General features: G+C 45.9%; 2 protein-coding genes across 5 annotated transcripts in view; both read left to right on the forward strand.

Annotated features, from left to right (window-relative positions):
* Positions 1–1,105, forward strand: part of LOC121592182 (protein ECT2-like) — a 75,356-nt gene extending 74,251 nt beyond the window's left edge. Inside the window, 2 exon segments of the mRNA XM_041913565.1 lie at positions 48–197; positions 596–1,105. Coding sequence (XP_041769499.1) covers positions 48–197; positions 596–730 — 285 coding nt within the window. The 3' untranslated portion in view covers positions 731–1,105.
* A 3,172-nt stretch (positions 1,106–4,277) lies between these two features.
* Positions 4,278–20,807, forward strand: part of LOC121592656 (sodium-coupled monocarboxylate transporter 1-like) — a 54,970-nt gene continuing 38,440 nt past the window's right edge. The window contains exons 1-5 of one of the 4 annotated variants that reach the window (XM_041914294.1): positions 15,859–15,966; positions 16,071–16,276; positions 17,893–18,404; positions 18,474–18,677; positions 18,799–18,947. In XM_041914294.1, the coding sequence (XP_041770228.1) occupies positions 18,242–18,404; positions 18,474–18,677; positions 18,799–18,947 (516 nt within the window). In that variant the 5' untranslated portion in view covers positions 15,859–15,966; positions 16,071–16,276; positions 17,893–18,241. Of the gene's footprint in view, positions 4,497–14,486; positions 14,573–15,854; positions 16,277–17,892; positions 18,405–18,473; positions 18,678–18,798; positions 18,948–20,807 lie in introns of those variants that run through there. The other 3 variants (XM_041914296.1, XM_041914295.1, XM_041914297.1) reach the window with 3 other exon arrangements.

Here is a 20,807-nt window from a genome sequence, read left to right on the forward strand (position 1 = left end):
TTTTTTTTATTTCAACGGTTCTGTTTTCCTCTCTCCTCCTTACACAGGTCGGCCGTGTGTTTTCGTTCAACAAAACGCCCTCGAAGCTGAAGCGCACCGTGTCCACGATGATGCCGTCGCCGTTTGGCAGTACGCAGTCACTGACGCCCGCCTCCCAGCTGGCACAGATGAAACTGGCAAGCTGTACGAATTTAAATGTAATGTTGCGACACCACCACCATCCTTCCTACACTCCTGTATATTTGCTCTCTTGTGCACTATTAGTAGCGTAGTGTAGTGAAACTTTTGCTTGAACGTGTACGCAGTGATTGCGGAAGGACGATAATTGCTTTCCGGGGTTGCTGTTGAAGGATTTTTATTCAGTCAAAATGTTGCCTTTGCAACAGAGTGGCGTTGTGCATTATAAAGCACTTGACGCGGGGTGCCCTAAAGCACACGTGAAGCATGGTATAAAAAATCCTTTTAGTCGTGTCCCGTCGAGCTCTCTCAAAAGTTGCACAACACTGATTTTGATTCGTTTTCGGGTGTTTGTGCGTGTGTGTGTGTGTGTTAAATTAATCATCATTCGTTTTGTTTGTTTCTCCCCGGTACACAGGAGGTTTGTGAGGAAGGAGCCGACTCGAACGGATCGTCACCCTCGTCCTCCAAGCTGGTAGCGCCGATGTCCGTGCAGCCGACGCGCAAAAACAAAAATCCACCCATATCGATCGGTGCCCTTCGACCCCTCTAGAAGGCTGCTTGATCCGCTTTAAAGCATCGACAGAGAGAGCTGGAACGCGATTGTATTGTACAGTTGGACAGTTGTACCGATTGTGTGCGTGTGTGGTATCGTTCGAGCGCTATAAAGCGGTTGCTGCTGATGCTATTCGAAATTTATGTACATATTATAATCAACAGATTAGTAAGTTATAACATGATCGAATCGAATTGCGCGCTACCATGCCATGCCATGCAGATTTTAGGGAAGTAGTATCGTTGTTTCCCCTCTGTTCAAAATTACGAGCCGTACGATATGTGTGTGTGCGCGTTGTCAATACTTTTTTTCTTCTTAATTGATTTGTAGTCTTACACTTATGGTATCAATAATCATATTTTTAACGCTGAATGGCAGTTGCATGGCTTTTTTCCTTTCACGGTCACGCCTGACGCTCGGTCGAGCCGAGCCAAAAGGGAGCAGGTGGATGAGTTATTGCGACAGGATATATGGAACAAGCGCGAACAACAAACAAACTACTTTTTTAATGTTAAGTGTTTAAGGAAGAGTTCTAAGGGCAAAGATTTCATCACGAAAGTCATCGAACGCGTGTGTGCGGGGTAGCTAGCTATGCAGTTGTTGGGAAGGTTATAAAACAATATAACAGTTTAAAAATGGCAATCATGGTGGTGTCCCTCTCACAGAATTCCTCTGGTAAGCAGGAAGGTGGTGCAGATGGGAACGAGAAAATAGAAGCGCGCAAGAGTAGAGCGTATAGTTTGTTTGTTTTTTTTCCCCACGAAGCAAGTGGTGAATGCAACAAACGCTAGGACGAATAGAAATAAAGAAACCTCTTCGAAGGTTGGGTGGTTTCGTGTACTTTAGGCGAGCGCGCTCGCTCACCGTACCCACGAATTTATGTACCCATTTTGTAACTATTGTGAATGTTTTATTGTGCAGCAGAGAAGAATGGCGGTGAACGAAAGAAAACAAACTGTTTGTGGGTAAAAAATGGTCACAATTGCTCACAATGTGTTACAACAACAAAACGCATCCCAGGAAGGAAGGAATTCAACCAAAACCACACACACACACACACATCGGGAGACAATGGCACTAGATATTGATTTTCAACGCTTTCTCTTGCTGCAAACGGAAAACAATAAACCACACAAATACACACACACGTACGTGAAGAAAAAAAAGCATCGAAGAAAGAAAAAAACTGGTAAGCAAACAATCGTGAAGAGCAACACAAAAGGACCTGCATTGGTAGCTATAATGCTTTCGCTCGGTGAAAAGAACCGGATAATAAACGTAACAAACAGAGAGGAAACATAGCAAGAAAATAGAAATGGCCCGAAACACCGAAAGTATGGTTTTCCGGAGCGTGCAAGAAGAGTAGACAAATAAAAAAAAAGACGCAACACTAACTGTAAGTACAGCACCAGTACTATAGCGTGAAAGAAAATGGATTCGTCCCGGAAGTGGTGATGGAAAGAAGGAGGAAAAAAACCGGGAGGGGAGGCAAAGATAAAAACTATATAAAAAAATCAAGAACTTTTGCTATCGTTTCAGGTATGGTTACTTTTTCAAGGTTATGGAAAAGCGCACAGCCTTTAAGAAAGGGAAAAAGCAACCAAAAGCAAGCAAACAACATGATAGTGAGAGGAGAGCAAACAAAAAAAACCCTCTTTTTGTGCCACATTTTTCCTCCTTTTTTGCCCGCTCTTTCTCTCTCTCACTCTCACTGCTGTGTGCTGCTGTGCACCACCATCATCACCGTTAGGATGTGTACTTTTACTGTAAAGATTTCCGGGGCTTTTGCGCCCCAGCGTCGGTAGGACCTGGGAGAGAGTGTTTTGCGCCATTTATCCACGCGCGTTACAGGCGTCTGTGTTTGTTATTTTTTTCTCTTACTTGTGATGCACATGAATGAGGGGTGTTGAGATTACACGTTAAAAGAGTGCCGGATATCCGGGTTGTTGGGGAAGGGGAGATGTAGTTTTAAACGACGCCGGGGACGAACGCGTTAGCGTGACCCGCGTATCTGGCGGGTCAGGCCTTTTGTGCTGCGCTTCTTACGTACGACGCGTGATTATACAGGGTTTTCCATTCCAATTAACAACTGTCCACAGTCAACTAGCAATCCTCGATTTGAAAAACACGATTGTCTACCACTTACAAACAAGTCAAGCCGTTTTTGGTACACTGTCCATTTCAATTTCACAATTGTCGTCTTCGAAAACACACGTCAGATGCGGCACGGGTTGTTTTGGTTTTGGCTGGAACGTGTATCACTTGAAGTTGGGAAAGCTGAGCAACATGGACATGTTAGGCAGTTTTATCTATATTTTAATTTTTAATACAATGCAAAAATTTGTACATTAATCAGTGCTTTTACTGGTAGCAAATGAAAAAAAAAATTACAACGTCCCAAAATAACTTAAAAACTGTAACGCTCCAATAATAACTAAAACCAAATGATAAAACTGCTTAGCATGTCCATATTGCTCAACTTTTTCATATTCTCATATTCAATCAAGACCTGTTTACAGCATGGTGCAATTCTTATACACAAGTGATACACGTTCCAGCCAAAACCAAAACAACCCGTGCCGCATCTGACGTGTGTTTTCGAAGACGACAATTGTGAAATTGAAATGGACAGTGTACCAAAAACGGCTTGACTTGTTTGTAAGTGGTAGACAATCGTGTTTTTCAAATCGAGGATTGCTAGTTGACTGTGGACAGTTGTTAATTGGAATGGAAAACCCTGTAATGCGATAATCGTTGAGGTGAAGTTTAACCTTCATTTCTATAACCACCTACCCGGGTATGTTTTGCTTATTTTTTTTATATAACTTTTTACTGGATTATCGAATCGATCCAAAAAAAATAGAATGCCTAGAGAAACATGTTTTAAAAAAGTGGTAAAAAATTCGAAATTTTCAATTTTTTAAATGTGCTTTAAAAAATAAAATCAACTTTTACCCCTTAGTTCTATAACCACCTACCCGGGTAGGTAATACATACAATAAAGGATTTTGGTTTGAATTAGTCGCTAATTTTGTAATGATATGTATAGCAATGCATGTAGTTATATTTATAGAATCTATTCCAAAAGTTTTCTAGCTCTTAATATTCTTCTAAAGTCACATAGAATAAATGATTGCCCCGACAGTCGGGAAGACATGGCGGTGTATTAGTGTCAGTTGAATTAATTGCTTTGCATTCAATTTATGTAACTGAAAGCCATACTTCATAAATTTATAACATGAAAACAAGTATTGTTATTATTGCTGCATAGAATAAGTTAAACAAGAAATTTTTTGACCAATAAAATTACAAATTCCCTTATAAAATGTATTACCTACCCGGGTAGGTGGTCATAAAGATGAGGGTGTATTTTTGGTCATGGAAACAAAGGTTAATTGAATTTACCACATGATGGGGATGCAGGTGAGCGAGCGAGAGAGAGAGAGAGAGAGAAAGAGAATCAACCACTCGCTTTGAATGGGAACCGCGGTGTGAGTTGCAAAATTTGCAACCGTCAAATTAAACCATCAAAGTAGACCGGTGGACCGTCCAGTTGTTGAAGGAATTGTCCTGAGTGAAGCTAAATGAAGGATTTTTGGTGCATGTTAAGGTCAGAGGAAATAATACCGTCTTTGGTGTGTTGCTTGGTTTGCTTCAGCTTCGAACAGATTGATAGAAAATTCAACGAACCATGATTTCAAAATGAAGAAACTTCAGTTTAACAAAATTCCGACCGATAGACAGAGAGTTAGTTACTACCGGGGTGAGTTTTCCTTCTTCCAAATCCAACTCGAATGATGGATGCACAATTGATGCCGCGAGCGACAGCTCCCAGGGAGGAAGAATTCGTGTGGGCAGTTGTGAATGCCCTTTCTCCCCCCCCCCCCCCAGGGCTACTGTCAAATAATCTTCTGCACGCTCTTTCGCTCTCGTACCCATCAAAAACAGGCCCGGGAAAACCCGCCCCGAGGTCGCCAGCCCTAACGATTACGCTCCTCACTATCCATTCGCATCGATCCCGTTTGCCTCGCGGCATCGTGACCCGTGAGGTGCGTGAAGAAACGCACTGAACTGTATGATTGTGCAGGAGGAAGACGGTGAAAGACAGCAGGTAAAGGGGCGGATAGCAGGCGGGCTTTGGGAAAGTCTTCCGGAAACCCGATAATTGGATCACTCGAGGGAAAAACTTTTGTCCCTACGGTGGTGCGGCGGTGAAGACGTTCAAAACCGCGCGCGCACGCTTTCTCTCCTCCTTTCGCTACTCTCCTGTGTCCTTCTTTAACCCCGTTGTGCGAGTTTGGGCAAACATAATCATCTCCCCGTAGAGAAAGAGAGAGAGAGAGAACATCACTTCATAATGGCAAGGGCGACCGGTGTGTATCCTGTGTAAACACAGCCGTCAAACCCCCTCGGGAAAAGAAGAAAAGCACTAAAATCGCTCCACCGGGGGCCCGGTGGCCGCGGCATGATTAAGGGGCTGGACGGAAAGGGCAGAGAACGAGCTCTGGCTGGTTTGGCTTGTTTTGCCGGTGGTCGAAAGGAAAGAAAGCCGCCACCTTAAGAACGGAGGAAGAGGCGAAGGGATGCTGCTGCTGTTACCCATTTCGCAATGCGGAACTGTGGATGCGTGACCGGGGATTGACCGCAATGGAGCGGGCTGGTGGGGGTCTGGCTGGGCATGTGTGTGTGTGTGTGCCCTTAACCTTTCTGTGCGACTACTACTGCTGCTCTCGGAAGGGTAATCAGCGAATGATTTGTATATTTTTGGACAACCCTACCAACCGGTGGTCGAAAGTGGGGGGAAAGGTTAACGCCAGGACCACCTTGTCTCTCGAGCTCGATGGGTTATCATCCGTTCCGTTCGTGGAAGTAGCTCACTCTGCCCGGGAAAGAGGTGTATCGTAAGTCAACATTAGCACACAGCACAACCCCTCCCGATGAAAAGGTGGACCGGACACGGACCGGACCGGGGAGTAGCCCATCGGTGGCAAAGTCCTCTGCGTGTTCGGGCCGCGTGGTCCGAGGGCTGCCAGCATCAGCATGATTTTCGCCCTCACCATCGCATCAATCATCCGACGTTGCCCACCGGTGTTTTGGAACGTTGGCAAGAAAAGAAAAGGAATCGAATAGGTCACAACGGGTCATGAATTCTAATGCGGACATCCCTTGGGCGCTTCAAAATTCGCTCCATCGATGACAGGTGTGGTGTAAAGTGTAAGTCGAACCGGGAAAAGCCAACGCGTGCTCCTTCAACATCGCTGCAGAAGGGATGCTGACGTATGGGGTTGGTTTTGTTTGTCCCTTTCCTTTCTTTCTATCCATTTTAATGAAACCGATTTTGATGCGGGTTTTTTCTTCTTCTCATTTTAGCTACACCAAGTGCCAGAAGGAATCCACATTTAGCAGGGGGGGGGGGGGGGGGGGTTGCAAAACGAAGGAAGCGAATGTTTGAATGTTTAATTGGTGGAAAAGCGAACTTTGGTCCCCTCACCCCGGCCGCCATGGGAATAGGCAATATGCTCCTACAGCGGGGTTTAGTGTGTTGTTTTAACCCCCCCCCCCTACCCCCGGGTAAGTGGCAAGTAAAAGCTAAACCTTTATTATAGGCCAATGGGGGTTAGGATGTTGCAATTGAAACGGGTGCTCGCAAGGTGAATTGCTGGTGGAATTGTTTCCCACTTTTTAATTCCCTTTTCTAGGGGAAAGACGCGCCAAAGCCAATAATTGTAGGGTTCGCGAAACAAATGTGAGTTTTTGTAAGTAATTTCAACCCGCGGAGGCCGTTCCTCTCTCTTTTTATATCTTTCGTGAGTGAGTGTGTAACGCCCTCCATTTTCAACCACAATTAGATCAGTGCTTTAACATTCTTATTAGTAAAAGCACACGCTTCAAGTGGTTCGCTGCTACCACGCGATTCAATTAGTGGCGCATTACTTAGGGAAGAACCCCGGCAACCTATCTTACCTGGTCCCTATCATCATGCGGTATGAGGGTATGATGGCAGAAAGAGCATAATGTTCGTACGCTTAAAAATAGGCCACACAAAGCGATGTTTATCGTGCTCTCGAAGTCGTAATGTGGGGATGGAGTGAATGAATGGTTGGTTGTGTGCTTAAGCATTCAACCGTTGTTTTATTATTTGCGTTTTTATGCGCGTTTTATCGTTTGCTAATCCTGGTGCCCTCAATTCACATTTTCTCTACCCCTGCCCAACGCGTACCTGAATTGTTAGCGCTTTGCTGAGCATAAATGCATACATTTAGCCAATCGGTTTCAGCAAACAACAACAACCAGCCGGTGCGCGACGCGGGGGCTTTTTGTTGCTATTAGCCATCCGATTGGCACGCGTGTGTATTGTTTAGCTTTTTGCTGGCAGCCACAGATTGGCAAATGATTTTCATGTGCTGCTGCACCGACATCATCTCTTGCTGATGGGCGGCTGGGTCCCGATGGGTTGCACACTAATGCGGCAATTTATCATAATTAGAAGAATAAATAAAACACTTGAAACAAAACGCGTGTGGTGAAGGGGGTGGAATTCATATCCTGTGGTGCGGCAACCTGGCGGTAATTCGCGTAAATCAACTATTTACCTTGCGGAATGTTCACGGAATGTTCTCTCTCCTTCCTCTCTCCCCCCCCACCCCCGTTTCTGACTGAGCAAACGGTTTGCAGCGAGGCAAACACACTCTGGTGATGTTTAATGATAACCGTCGCGCTGATGTTGCACTCCGCAGGAGAAGGTTTTGTGACGCACCCGTTTGATGATGATGATGATGATGATGGTGTAGGGATGATGGTAATTTGCCTGTGTTGTGATAGATAACATTTCCAATCTGTGCAAGTTTTGGAGGGGAATGTGCAGTAGGAGTGTGTTTGTGCACTCTATAGAATGGTTTTGTGGTAGAAATGAAGTGCATCGTTTGCGTCAGGTATCTGAGCTCATTAGTGTTAATTTAGCAGCGCACAATGTAAGCGGAGAAAGCATTAGTATTATTGTTAATTTTCAAAAACAAATCTATACTTGCTCTGTGTTTTCAGAATTTTGAAAACATAAATAAATGGAGCATAATCCGTGAAAGGTTCTGATATTGATTGTAAAATAGTAACAAAGAATAAAAAGAAGCAACAGAGTCTGATAATATGCTGATATGATGATAAAAATAGGATAAATAAACATGGAAATGGTGAGAACAAGTAAAGAGATAAAATAAATAATTGTACATATAACTATTAGCATAAATAAAAATAAGTTGAAAGAAAAGGTAGAAAATGTAATCAAATTAAAGATAGCAAAAGGTTGAAAAGAAATGCAAACATAATTTGATAAAAATAAAATAAAATGATATAAATATAATTAGCAAAGAATTGAGGGAACTAAATTGATGTACTGTTAAACTAAATTTAGTTACATTGAAAGAAGATAGAAATAAAAATGGTTAACACTAACCAATCAAATAGCTCTTATCGACAATGGTTGGTTGGTGGCGATTACACTTTTATGACATTCATTACCGACTATTTGAAGTATATATCAATAACATTCGAATGTGTCCTTATATTACTCTCTATTAGGCGAGTAAGTAAATAAAGTATTTTTGCTAGTTTGTAAACGCTTCAGATGGGAATCAAACCACAGCCTATCTTGTATAAGTCCCGTCATCTACCTTACAGACCACCAATTAGTTCCAGTGACATGACCCTTATAACTCATTTGAAGTCTACCAGTAATAAGCTTATTGCTTTGTGCAAGTTATTAAATTTCTGTAGAAATTCAGCACAATTACGAATCAGAACGCTTGGAATTATTCCATCGTCCATGCACCAAATGCTCTATTCACGACAAACCCATCCCTGACCCACGGTAAGCTTCACCTGGATTCGCTCAATGAAACGCCATACCCGACTCGACTATAATGAGTTCTTTCATGTCTGGCTACCTTTTGCAACTTGTAAATCATTCTCGCGACCGCTCGCTAATGCAATCATCCAACAGCCCCAAACTTCAATCGACTGGCCATCCGCGCATCAAAGAAGCGATGCTCAATATTTGTTTGTTTGTTTGTTTGTTTGTTTGCAGCGAACAATGACGTAGCTGTTTGGGAGGGAGCAGCATGCAAAACGTGACGAAAAATACATCCCTCTTCGCTCGAAAACGAAACAGTTACTAAGAGCGAAGTTACCACGGCAACGTCAGCGATGCTGCGGCGATAAATATAGTCAACGGTACGTTATTATCCGTCCTTGGCTTGGGTGTAACGGCTTCTCCCCTGGTAGACAGGAAGAAACTGGACGGTATCACGGTGCACCGCACGAATCAGGTTCGGATCGGTTTCGGTCGGGTTTGGCAAATTGCTGCCCGAAACGCAGCGCGAACGAGGAGAGTCGACAATAATAGTGTTGATGCGTCGGACGCGCTCCATGTGTCACGGTCGTTACACATTAATGTCGTCGAACCGTACGACCCGCTAGAAAAATATCCGTCCACTTGGAGTTTTTGAGATGATGGAGCCGTCCACCGTTCCAGTACGAATCCGACTAATCGGCATCGGCGCCTCCGCACACTCCAATTGCCCGGGTGTCAAATGGCAATTTAATTAGCGAAACGACGGTGGCGGCAGTATTTTGCGCGTCCACCAAAAAGCGCTCGCCATCAAATCAATTACCCAGTGTTGCCATCGCCAGCCTCCTACCCGCACAACTGGGTGGACAAAAATGTGTCCTCCAGGAGTGCGTTGGTGCGCCCTCGGATGAATGAATGAATCGGCACATCGATTGGTGGAATTTTGGGCAGATTTGGGCGACGTGCATGCTTTCGAACGGTCCCCAAAAGGTCCCGCGCACAGCATTCCCGCCAGTATTGGTTGGGGGCCCCCTATTAAGCGGACTAATTTGTGTTGCTTCCAAAGTGTTGCGGGTTGTTGCGGGCGATGGGAACATTTTGCTCAGCGCGTACGCAATTAGATATCGTTTTGGAGCGCAAACGAATGTTGGGCGCGCCCACATCCCGGGTGTCTCTATCTATCCTTCCCCGCCGCAGAGCGGTATCACATGTCACGCTAATCAGCCGAACACCGGGTTAACTATTTTCGACAAATTTCGACGACAGAATCGGTATTGAGTTGTGTGAAATATATGGGTAACGGTGGGGTTTGGGTTCGTTACGCTCCATTAGGCGACTTAGGCGGTGGGGTCGTTTTGGTAATTATGTTGGTATGGTACTTTGGAAGGGATTAGATTAGAAGCATTGCCCAAACTCCATTCATCAATCAACCAGCGCCGATCAATTGCCGATGGTATGGGAAAGAGTTAGTAAAATGTACTGCAATTTAATGGAGACGGTAACTAAAAGACTCGTTCTGTTTCAAGTATTGCGGATGAATTGAAATTAATCTAACAAGACAAGCAAACTTCTCTCAAAAACATAACGCTCACAATAGCGTGAGAAAGAGAGAGAGAGAAAGCCGGAGCTCCAAAATGTCATAGCCGTGTTGTTGTGTTGTGACACTCCCCCTCCCCCCCCCTCTCACGCGACATCGCCTACTGAAACGCGCGTGAGCGTGATCGCGAGACCGGTCTTTTCTGCACGCGGGCTCAGCGCAAGCTGGCTTTTGCTGCCGCCGCCGCTGTCCGTCGTCACGTCACACCCGATACATTATAATGCGTGCGCGCACGCCGGCAGGTAAGGGTCAGTGTATCCATGCGGTTCAGTTTGAACTGGTTCCATCTTCATTGATCCGACTACGGAGGGGGCGGTGCGCGTGAGCAGCAACGGACTGCCCGTGACCTGTCTTCGGAACGTTCTTAAGGTGCGGTTAGAGTTAGTGATGTTCAAGCAAGTGGAAGCAATTTTGGTTTCATGATTTAGCTTTGTTTACAAATGTGCTGAAATATGAAGTTTAATGCATTCCAAATCGATAAAAATCATTTTCTATAACATTAAATAAATTAATCTCCCTTAAGTAAATAATCTGAAAAAGGTGGTCATATCGCATTTCTAAAGAATAGTTCATGAATACACTTACAGTACAGCAATGATCCGTAGTATGATGCAATTCTCGATTTTTTTTTAAATATTTTGTCTTACTTTTGTTATATTTTATGCTATTTTTGAATTTTACTGATACTTAAACAGCGTATTTAGAGCATATAGAGCATGAAATTTACGAAAACCACACCGAAAATGCAGTAAAATTACATGTTTCAACATTCTGCATCAGTATTTTTCGACCTTTGAAACGGTAGTATAAACACTTTTTTATAGTAATTCGATAAACGCGAATACTAGAGATACGAGATATGCAATAGCGTATGTACATCGTCAATCAATCAGTCAGTCAGTCCCCCTACACGTATGGGGGCACGGTCCATTCGGGGCTTGAACTCATGGCGGGCATGTTTTGATTAGTCGTGCGAGTTGACAACTGTGCCACGAGCCGGGCCTCTATCGATGTCTAATATCTGAAATTTAAAGAGTGGTTCCCGATCTTCACGCACTTTAATTTACAATTATCAGACGTTATCGGTATTTTCTCTACCTTCTGTCTATGCATGTACACTAAACAGAAAAAAATCTAGAAACTGTTTGAGTTATATAATAAAACACACAATAAATATAATAATTGCGGACACTTTGATTTTGTTTAGTAACATAATTACGACAATTAATGACTGTTCATTTAATCTAAAATTAAAGCATATAGTTTTGTAATAATAATTTTGCTGTTTAACTGGCGTTTTAGCTTCAAATGCTGTCACTACTAGAAGTGTTCGAAATTGGCTAACTAACATGCATACCATAATTGTCTAAAGAAACTACAAAGATGCGCAATAACCCAAATAGCCAGCTCTTTGTAGCTCTTACTCAGTACTCTTTGGAACTTTGCGGCTGATTAGTACTATCTGCAGGGTAGACGATGGAACTTTACTGCTTTTTAAGAGTGTGTACCGAACTTGGTGGAACTTTATAGCTTTTTAATGAATGACATCGGTACAACAGGGTGGCTCTTGTCAAAGTGTCAAAGACGGACGCAGTCCTGTGTCTTGTCGTGCTTCAGTTAAATTAGTTATTTGAATTAATAATATTAAGTGCAGTGGTTTTGACTGAACTGTAAAGTATTTCAAATTCGGTGAACGTTAAGAACATTTACAGTTCACAAATGAACATGCACATAAAGCAAACAAAAAATGGTATTGTTTATTTCAATAGTGACGTCTTGCTTGAAAATAAAACACAAAGAAAAATAATCCCCGGCACCACCCTGCCATAAGGAAGCTGCTTATGCGCTTTTTAGCAGGACCACCTGGAACTTTGATGCTGTTTATCTACTGCAAAGGGCAAATTCAAGCAGCGAGCTTTAGTCTTGCCAAAATTGGCTGCTTAAGCAAGTTTGGCTATTTGGGAATAGCATTTTTGTTGACTGAATCATTGTTTGCTAAACAAATTAGAGCTTTCTGCTATATTACTCGTTAATTGTAGCACGACCTGAAAGTAAACCATTTTTTTGGTCGCTTTAACAAACGCATGCTAATCGAATTTCTGTAAAATTAGTTGCTTTATGCTATTACTAATTAGAACATTCGAAAGGGAAGGTGATACTACTACCGTTTCTTTCATCACCACGTCCCCTTTTTACTGTTGTGCGAAAATTGGCATGTAATTAGTGGATGGCAAATGTGCTGCCACACGCCACAACGGGGTCTATTCGCACCTTAAGACGCCTGGCCTGGTCGATCAAGCAAAGTAAGCCCCAGCCGCCGCATGGTTCGAATCGGTTTGATGCGGTTCCACCAGGTGTGCGGTGCCCGTTCGGTTAACGTTAATCGACCTCCAAAGAAAGGGGTGGGGGGGGGGGGGGGGGATTGCATTCGAGAGCGTGAGAGACACGCACACTGAACGTTTTATCTCGCCCGAACTCCACTCCAGTTCTTGCAGTGAAGTCTGTGCCTGTGAGGAGTGGCGATTTGCAAACTGTTATGCCGCAAGATTTCTGCGTGAGCGTTGCTTCCGGTTTGATAAGCGGCAGAAAGAAGCTATATCTACTGTACCGTCCAGTGTTCTGGGTTTGATTCTGCCGGCAGTGTTGCGATCGAATGCATCGCGGTGTTGAGTGAAGTGTGCGTGAGACACGGTGCGTGTATGTGCAGCCTTAAGGCGAATGCAACGGCCCCACTGTACGTGTCGAGACAGCCAGCGGTGTTCGAAGATTGTGAGCAACTTTCGTGAATCGCCCCACCGGAAGCGCCAGTTTCGTTGAGGTAAAAGATTGCGCCGTTACGGATGCAGAGGAGGAGTTGTTTACCCTTTGCTGTCCAGGTGCAAAACGGTTGTCAGTGGGAATCAGTGGGGAAGGTCTTTTTAATTTAAGTAGCTGCTTGCTTGAGTGCTGTAAAACATTGTGTGGTGGCGGCTCTGCTGGCTGTTTTGTTTACATCTTGTGTTTTCCACCCTCCTCCCCCCTCCCCCCTATTGTTTTCCATAACTTCCGGTAGTGATTTGATAAAGTGTGCTAACACAAAATCAGGGACGGAATTAACACGCTCGTTGCGTTTTTTCGTTATTTTCGACGGGATATCAAGCTCATCAACGCGTTACCCCCCTCGGACGGCTCGGTGTGTTTCTGTGTGCCATTTATATCCATTAAGCTTCATTGTTGTTTCTCGTACCTATATTACAACGATTTTCCTTCCCCTTCTCTCGCCCGTGTATGGCGACTCGTCGTCGTTGGAATGTTTATGAAAATTTACGACCAAAGTTTGAATATTTTTCCAACTGTTGTCTCTCTCTCTTTGCTAAGCGGGGCAAGAATGTGACACACACAGTTTGCAGTGCGGTGTTCGAAGTACGTTACCGACCGGTGTGCCGCCGCCGCCGCTTTTCTACTCTCAGAATGGCCCATTTGAGCTGAAGTTGCTGATGATTGCCGACGATTGGTCTTGGTGGGGGGGGGGGGGGGGGGGGGGGGGGGGCGGGGGCAGCCTCTTCAGCCTGGAATAGATTTTTTTAATTAGTGTAATAAAATCTCGTTAGTCACTGTGTTTGATGCCGGTTGCGGTGCGCTACGCTCGAGTAACGGTGGCACGGATTTTTGACGTACAATTACATCAGTGTGCGGCAGTGAGTGTGGAAGATTATACTAAAAAAAAAAATACCTCTCCACTCACCTGGCGTGGATGGGACACTTGAAACTTGCAAAAGTTTTTTACAGTCCCGCGCTGCACCCTTAGCCCTGCGCGCTAATCGGCGCATCCACTTGAACGGGGAACGATTTTTATACCCACAACTCATCATGCTTGCACACTTAAATAGGCCGTCGCTCATAAATGATGCTCATTCCAATCGGTGGTGTTCGCGTCCCTTTGAAACACACGCGGCACAGGAAATTAATTTTGTTCCGCCCGATAAGAAACGCCAAAATAAAAGAGGTTCGTCTCCTGTTGCTCGTACGAATTGATTGGACCAATTTGCACTGCCCTCAACACACCCTGCCAAACGTCATTCAAAGTGGTTCGTGTGTGTGTGTGTGTGCACAAAAACAGTTCATCCAAGTAGGTGCAAACTCACCCAAACTCCCGTGTGCGCGTGTGTGTCATGTGTTGTTGTGATGCAGTGATATCCAAATTGTTTGTGTCGACCTTCCTTCCCGGTGTGTGCACCCGTGTTCGCAAAATTTCGCAGTATCGCAGTGCCTGGTCTGGTGACGTTCGGTTTGTTTGTGGGCATGCGGAAACGAAAGCGCCGAAGGAAGTAGAACAGTAGAACAGCTTGCTTCTTTTTCGTGTGCTGTGTGTGCTGTGTTTGTGAGAATCTTCATCTTAATCATCCTACCCGCGGTGGTGGTAAGTGATGTAGCGAGGGGCACCCATAATCCTATTAACGAGCGTGGCAGAATAGAGCTTTTGCCGGGTAATAAAAACGCGCGCGCTAATAAACTCAACCTTTCACCCGGCGGCGGTGAGGCGGCGAAAAAGCTCTCTTTCTCTCTGACTGTGTGAGCGAAGGAAAGCATGGCATGCTGCGTAGTGCTGGTTAGAACACAAACACATCGGATTACGACAATTAATTAATGTCAACCCCATTAACTGCTGGCGACAACGACGACGACGACGCGACCTGCTCCCGATTAGCCGCCGTGAATGTGAATCCATCATGCTTTTTGATGCTTTTGTCTCCCCGCGCGTCGCTTTGTCGTGCGGCGCAATGTGTAAAATGTTTGCGCAAAATAAGGACGTTAGGTTAAGGGGGTTAATTCGATCCTCGTTTGTGGGGGGACCGCTTTTTTAAACCTGCCACAGGGGAAAGTATGTTCATTTATTGTAAATAATTGCCCCGGCTCGAGGGTCGTTCGTAATCGTACGCCATCTTGAAGTAGCGCTAGAATCTTGCGTTTCCTTTGTACGGTACTACCCCCTCCGCTGCAACTGCAACGCTGAGTCAGAGCAGCCTCGGAGGTCGTCCACAGCGTTGTTGTGTATTGCGCCACCCCCCCCTGAGCGATCGTCGTAGTTGGGTGTTTGCTGCTGCTGCTGCCGCTGCACCGCTCCGCCGGTGCTTGCTGCAGCTGGTTATGTCCGCCGGCTTGAGGTTTGAACTAGTTCCATCCCATTCTAACCCGGCCCGATCCGCCCGGTACCGGCGTGGTTCCGGGAAGGCCCTTAAGGGTGTCGCAACGTTGAGCGCGAACCATCGCCGCGCTTCTTGGGCGTTTTGCAATGTTGTAGCAACCATGGGGTTTGCTGCGCTAGTGTTTAGTGGAAATTTTCGGGCCGTGGCTTTCGGAGGGCGTTGGGGTGCTAATCATACCACTGACCCAGTGTGTCGTGTGTGTGTGTGTGTGTGTGTGTGTGTGTGTGTGTGTGTGTGTAAGTTGGTTGCGTATGATTTTTTTTTCTCTTGTTCCAATCCATCTCGCCAAAAACGAATATGAGGGAGGAGTGTTCATGCGTTAGATCATGATATGGAGGAAGCTACACAGCTGCGTGCGTGTGTGTGTGTGTCTCACTCTCCCCGTCGATATGCGAACGGATGCTTCCTTACTCATCATTCTTCCCCCTCCCGCTGGCTCCACACACACACACACACACACAGGGCGATTTTTGCTAATAAATGGTGGACGTTTCGGGCGCGTTTCATTGAGTTTCCAATTTGCTCCCGTGCGGTACGGACATACCAACGGAGCAACGATCACGATCAGCTGTGGTGTAATGGTGGTAGTGTTGGTGAAAGTGTGAACGTTAGTTGCGTTTAAGAGTGTTTGAAAAAAAGACCAAAAACCTTTTTACAATTTTTCCCCGTTTTTTGTATATATTTCCCGAATTTTAAATCGATCGCACTCAGGTCGTACCTGAAAACCCTTCCTTTGCCGATAAAAAAACCCTGCAGCTTACGGACGTGTTTATGGTGGTGCTACGGTAGTGCAGTGGTCAGTGCAATACCGCGAATGCAACACAGAACGGGAAGCTACGGATTGATCGTACTGCTGCAGTTTAGAACGTTTCTCAAGTACCGCGAGGTGCCCCACCGGAAGCGCCAGTTTCGCTGAGGTAAATAGACATTTTGGGGCGTTTATTTTTTCCCTAAATTTTTTTTTTGCCCCCATGCCCACAGAAATCACTATCACGGTGTCCACTGTGGTGTGAAAAAACGCACCCACTTTTGCTCAGCTTTTGCTCTGCCAGTGGGCTCCCCAGAGCAGCAGACTTATCAACCATATCAATCTAATCAAAAGGCCCTCTTTGGCGCACTGCGTGTGTCCATCAATTATGTTTCCGGTGGAGCTGGTGGGCTCTATCTCACATCGTTCGCCTTTTTGTCTTCCTCTTCCTGATTGAGATGATAACATCTTTGATTAATTTGAGACACATCCAAAAAAGAGACCGAAGAGGCGCGAGGGAGAGAGAGCGTTTGTTTGCCCTTATCAGGTTCATTTCGCCCAGCGCTGCAGAATCAGCACTGCTATCTGCACCCACCAGCGCCGCGTCTCACAACAATCATGCGTGACTCATGGGTTTGTGTCGCTGAGAGTTGTTTTCGCAACGGATGGATGGGTCTCCAAGGAGAGTTTCTGCTGCTTCCTGAAAAATAAAAAATGGAACGTAAAATTAAACGCTTTCGGCAAACAGCGAGCGGCCGAACGATAAATCGGACGGTCACGTTTGGCGCAACAACCGCGCTCAATGCTCCGGTGTGGCGTCGACACCCTTTATGCTTCGAAGGTTGGTTGGGGGGGTTTTTTTGTTGTTGCTGGTTTGGCCGTTTTCGGTACATCGGCATGAGCACACAGATGAGTGGAGTGTCTTTATCATGGCGAACCAATGGGCAGGCCACAATCAACGCGCTTGGTCGCCGCCTTTCATTGATTGGGCGGGAAGGTGAGTGAGTGTCGCACTGCACTGCATTTCTGAAGATTGAACTGGATCGATCTTCTTCTAACTCAACCGATCTGCACTACTACCGGTAATCAAGGGGAGGCAAGATAAACAACCCAAATGCACGTCGTCACACACGGCGCGGTTGAGTGCCGAGCAAAACGCGCGGTGTATTGTGTTCTGTGTCTAGGGCTGGTGATGATAGATGGGAATGAAGGGGAGTGCAGCTTTGTTCGGGAATGCGGGAAACAGCAGCAGCAGTAGCAGTGCTGGAGAAGATCTTGATAATAGTACAAAACTCTGGCTGTATAAACGGTGCGCTGCTCGTTCGCTGGTCGTTCAGTTGGAATTGTTCCGTTGGAAAGCGTTCATTGGAGTGTTGGCAGCGTGCTGTAGTCGTTTGGGGAAACTTTAGCGTGTGTTTGTGTGTGGCCAAGTGGTTTTGTGCGCTTTGTGCATCTTCGATAGCTTCTTCTTTGGGCAATATCCAACCGGGAGGGTCCAGTTTCGAAAGCGAATGCTCTACCAAAGGGACAGCCAGGGACGCCTTGTGATTGCACAGTTTCGCACTGTACTGACGCTGCGTGAATCTCCCCATCGCAAGCGCGCCTTTCTTTAAGTTAGAGCTGCTCTTGGATAGTTAATCGTTGACGTGAATCGTTGTCAATGTGTGTGTGTGTGTGTGTGTGTGTGTGTGTGTGTGTGTGTGTGTGGTTGTGTGTGTGTGTGTGTGTGTGTGTGTGTCGCTAATGTCCCTCTCTTTCTGTCTCTTCTGCTCCCCTCTGGAATAGGGAAATAATCCTTCCATCTGCCAGGCACAGTACAACTCTCAGTGTGGAGATGTAAATCACTCGCCCACGTGCAAGCAATACCGAACACAGCCGCCAACCGCTCCCGAGCCTCCCGCAAAGCAATAGACGAGAAGACCGACCCTTTTAACCGGTGTACGAACAACAAATTAAGTTTGCCGACTGCCCAACCGACCAACCATCCACCAAAACACCCATCTGGAAGTCTTGGCTTGTGAATTGTTACGAGTGTCTGTGTGAACAAGTAGAGTTGGTGCAGCAGTTGGAACAAACATCCGGAGCGTGCGACAAAGAACACAAACTTCAGCGTCCTCCAGAGCTCAGAGCGGAAATGGCAAGCTATTGTCGCTTCCTGCTGGTTGTGTTGCTGGCGGGTGTCGCTCTTGGGCAGCCGGACAGCATCCGCAGCGAGCCCACGGATGGCTCGAGACCCACGTTTACGGTGTACGATTACTTGGCGGTCGCCTTCATGCTGGTCATCTCGATAGGCATCGGTAAGGCATTGGTGCTTAGTAAGCCGGGTGAGCAATGTTTCACATGCATCTTTCCCCCTTCCTCACCAGGCGTGTTCTACGGGTGGTTTGAAAAGCGGGGCAGCAGTGGCGCCGATCCGGCTGGCGGTGAATCGAGCGATGACTTTCTGCTCGGCTCGGGCATGAGCCTGTTCCCGGTGACGCTCAGCCTTACCACCAGCTTCATCACGGCGATCGAGCTGCTCGGCAACCCGGCGGAGATGTTCTTCAGCGGCACCCAGTTCGCGCTAATCGGTAAGTGGTGGCGGCCGGTTTCGGTTCTGCTCGGTCTTAGTACCAGAAGAAGCGAAGAGAAAGTGCTTTTCGTTACTCTCCGGTTTGTGATGTATTATTTTCACAATCCCACTTTTTCCAGTGATCTCGATGGTGCTGGTAGTGCCGGTTGCGGTGAAGGTGTTCTATCCCATCTACTTCAAGCTGGATGTAACCAGTTGCTACGAGTATCTCGGGATGCGGTTCGATAAGCGGATCAGAACGTTCGGCGCGGTGCTGTACATTCTTCAGGTAAGGTTCTTCTCTCCCCCTCTCCAGCATGCATCGTAAGTTGAGGCCTCCAGTTCTTACAGGATTGAAATGAAGGTTGCCGCTGGAACGCTGAAAGCTTCCAGGCAGGAGAAGTACTCGATACGGAAGTACCCGAGTACTCGTGGGGCTTGAGTTAAGCCTTTCTGCTTACTCGCTGCTTTACCACGAATAAAACCCCCATCGGTTGGCGTGCTCGGTGTGCTGCAAACACATAAAACAGCAAACGATTTACGGGTGGCAGCCTACTGCCAAGTAACCGCCACCCCTTCACCCTCCAAAACCACCATGCACTCGTGTGTCGTAAACATTTGGGTTTGCACGGTATTCGCACGTCGATAAAACACACTGCGACGGAGTACTGCGTTACCGTTTGTACCGTTCAATTCATTCCCCTCGGTGCTCCAAGGCAAAAAGGATGATGCGTTTCTCCGGGGTTCACACAGTTCACAAAACAGATCCACTCCAACCAGAGGGAGGTATCATTACAACGGGCCAAAGCGGGGGGAGTTGAATTTGGAGTCTAGCTCAGTGCTGCACGCCAGAAAACGGTTCGGTTGTTTGATGCAATGTTGCCGCTCTTCTAACTGGTTTACGCTGTTTTTTTCTTGTTGCTGCTGTATGTGCCCAGGTTCAAAACCTTTTCCGCACAGGTTTTGATGATGCTTTTGCGTTGATTATATTTGATCTTGTCTTTCATTTTCGGTCGTTAAATCGAATCAAGCGAACAGGAACCGTCCTGAATGTTGCCTTTTTTCTCTCGCTCTTTCTGGTTGGTTGGTTTGTGGTAAAGGTCTGAAGAGTGAAGTTGTGGTTGTTGTTATGGCCGTTTGCTAGCACATATGCGGTGCGTTTGTGTATGTATCAGTGTGTATCCCCCACAAAAAAAAACCCACGGAACCGAATGTGAATTCGGATTGATCTAAAAAAAAAAGCCGGGAGAAGGATGCGACACACAGGCCACGAGAGGGTTTTGTAAAATTTATGTTTACCAACTCCCATTCCGCCCATCTTATTTGCATTTTCTTGGGGCACAAAAAAGGATGTAAGTGGTGTGTGTGTGTGTGTATAGGCAAAGGTGTAGTATCGTTTGGCTTCTGGTGTGTTCCTTGTCGGTGTCGTACCGTGGGAGCCCGGAACAGATAAAGGCTCGTTTCAAAAAGGGATGACTTCTGTATTCTGTTTCAAGGATGCTTCCGTCTTTTTTTTTGTTGGCTTCTGTTCGCCTATCACCATTTGAAGGGATCGGGGAAAAAGGGCGCTAAAGCAATGGTACACAAGGGGAAGAAGAATACTGATTTGGTGGGAAATGTTGTTTAGAATGAATGCTGTTTATTTGAGGTAGAAAATTAAATCGTGCGCTTGGTGCCGCCGCCCTACCGGAAAGCGTTGTTGAACGGAGCCTTTCTTGCCCTCCTCTGTTCCCCAGTTGAGAGGTTTACCATTTCACCAGTCGCAGGTGTGTATTTGCGGAGCAAGGTGCGATTGTGAAATCTGCGAGAACGGGTAAATTGTGCAACGCGCGCTTCGGTATCAAAACCATGTGGTTCGAGAATGAACGCGTGCATTAGAAGATGAGGAAACTTCCGGGAAGTAATGCACGAAGTGTTGTGAAGTGTATTTGTAGGATTTTCTAAGAATTGGAACAATCTTGCCCCAAAATGGCAGTGAATCTCTGTTCGATTGAAGTGGATTAAAACGGGCGATGCTTAGGATGGTGCAATACTTTTGCAAGTAAGAGGAATTAGGATTACTTTAGGTTTAAGAATCCTTTTTAGGCTTTTAACGCGCCATAGCTTTCCATTAAAACGGCTGATGCTTTTTGTTAGTTTTTTTTTTTTT

Source organism: Anopheles merus, chromosome 2L (genome assembly GCF_017562075.2).
Source record: "Anopheles merus strain MAF chromosome 2L, AmerM5.1, whole genome shotgun sequence".
Taxonomy (NCBI): domain Eukaryota; kingdom Metazoa; phylum Arthropoda; class Insecta; order Diptera; family Culicidae; genus Anopheles; species Anopheles merus.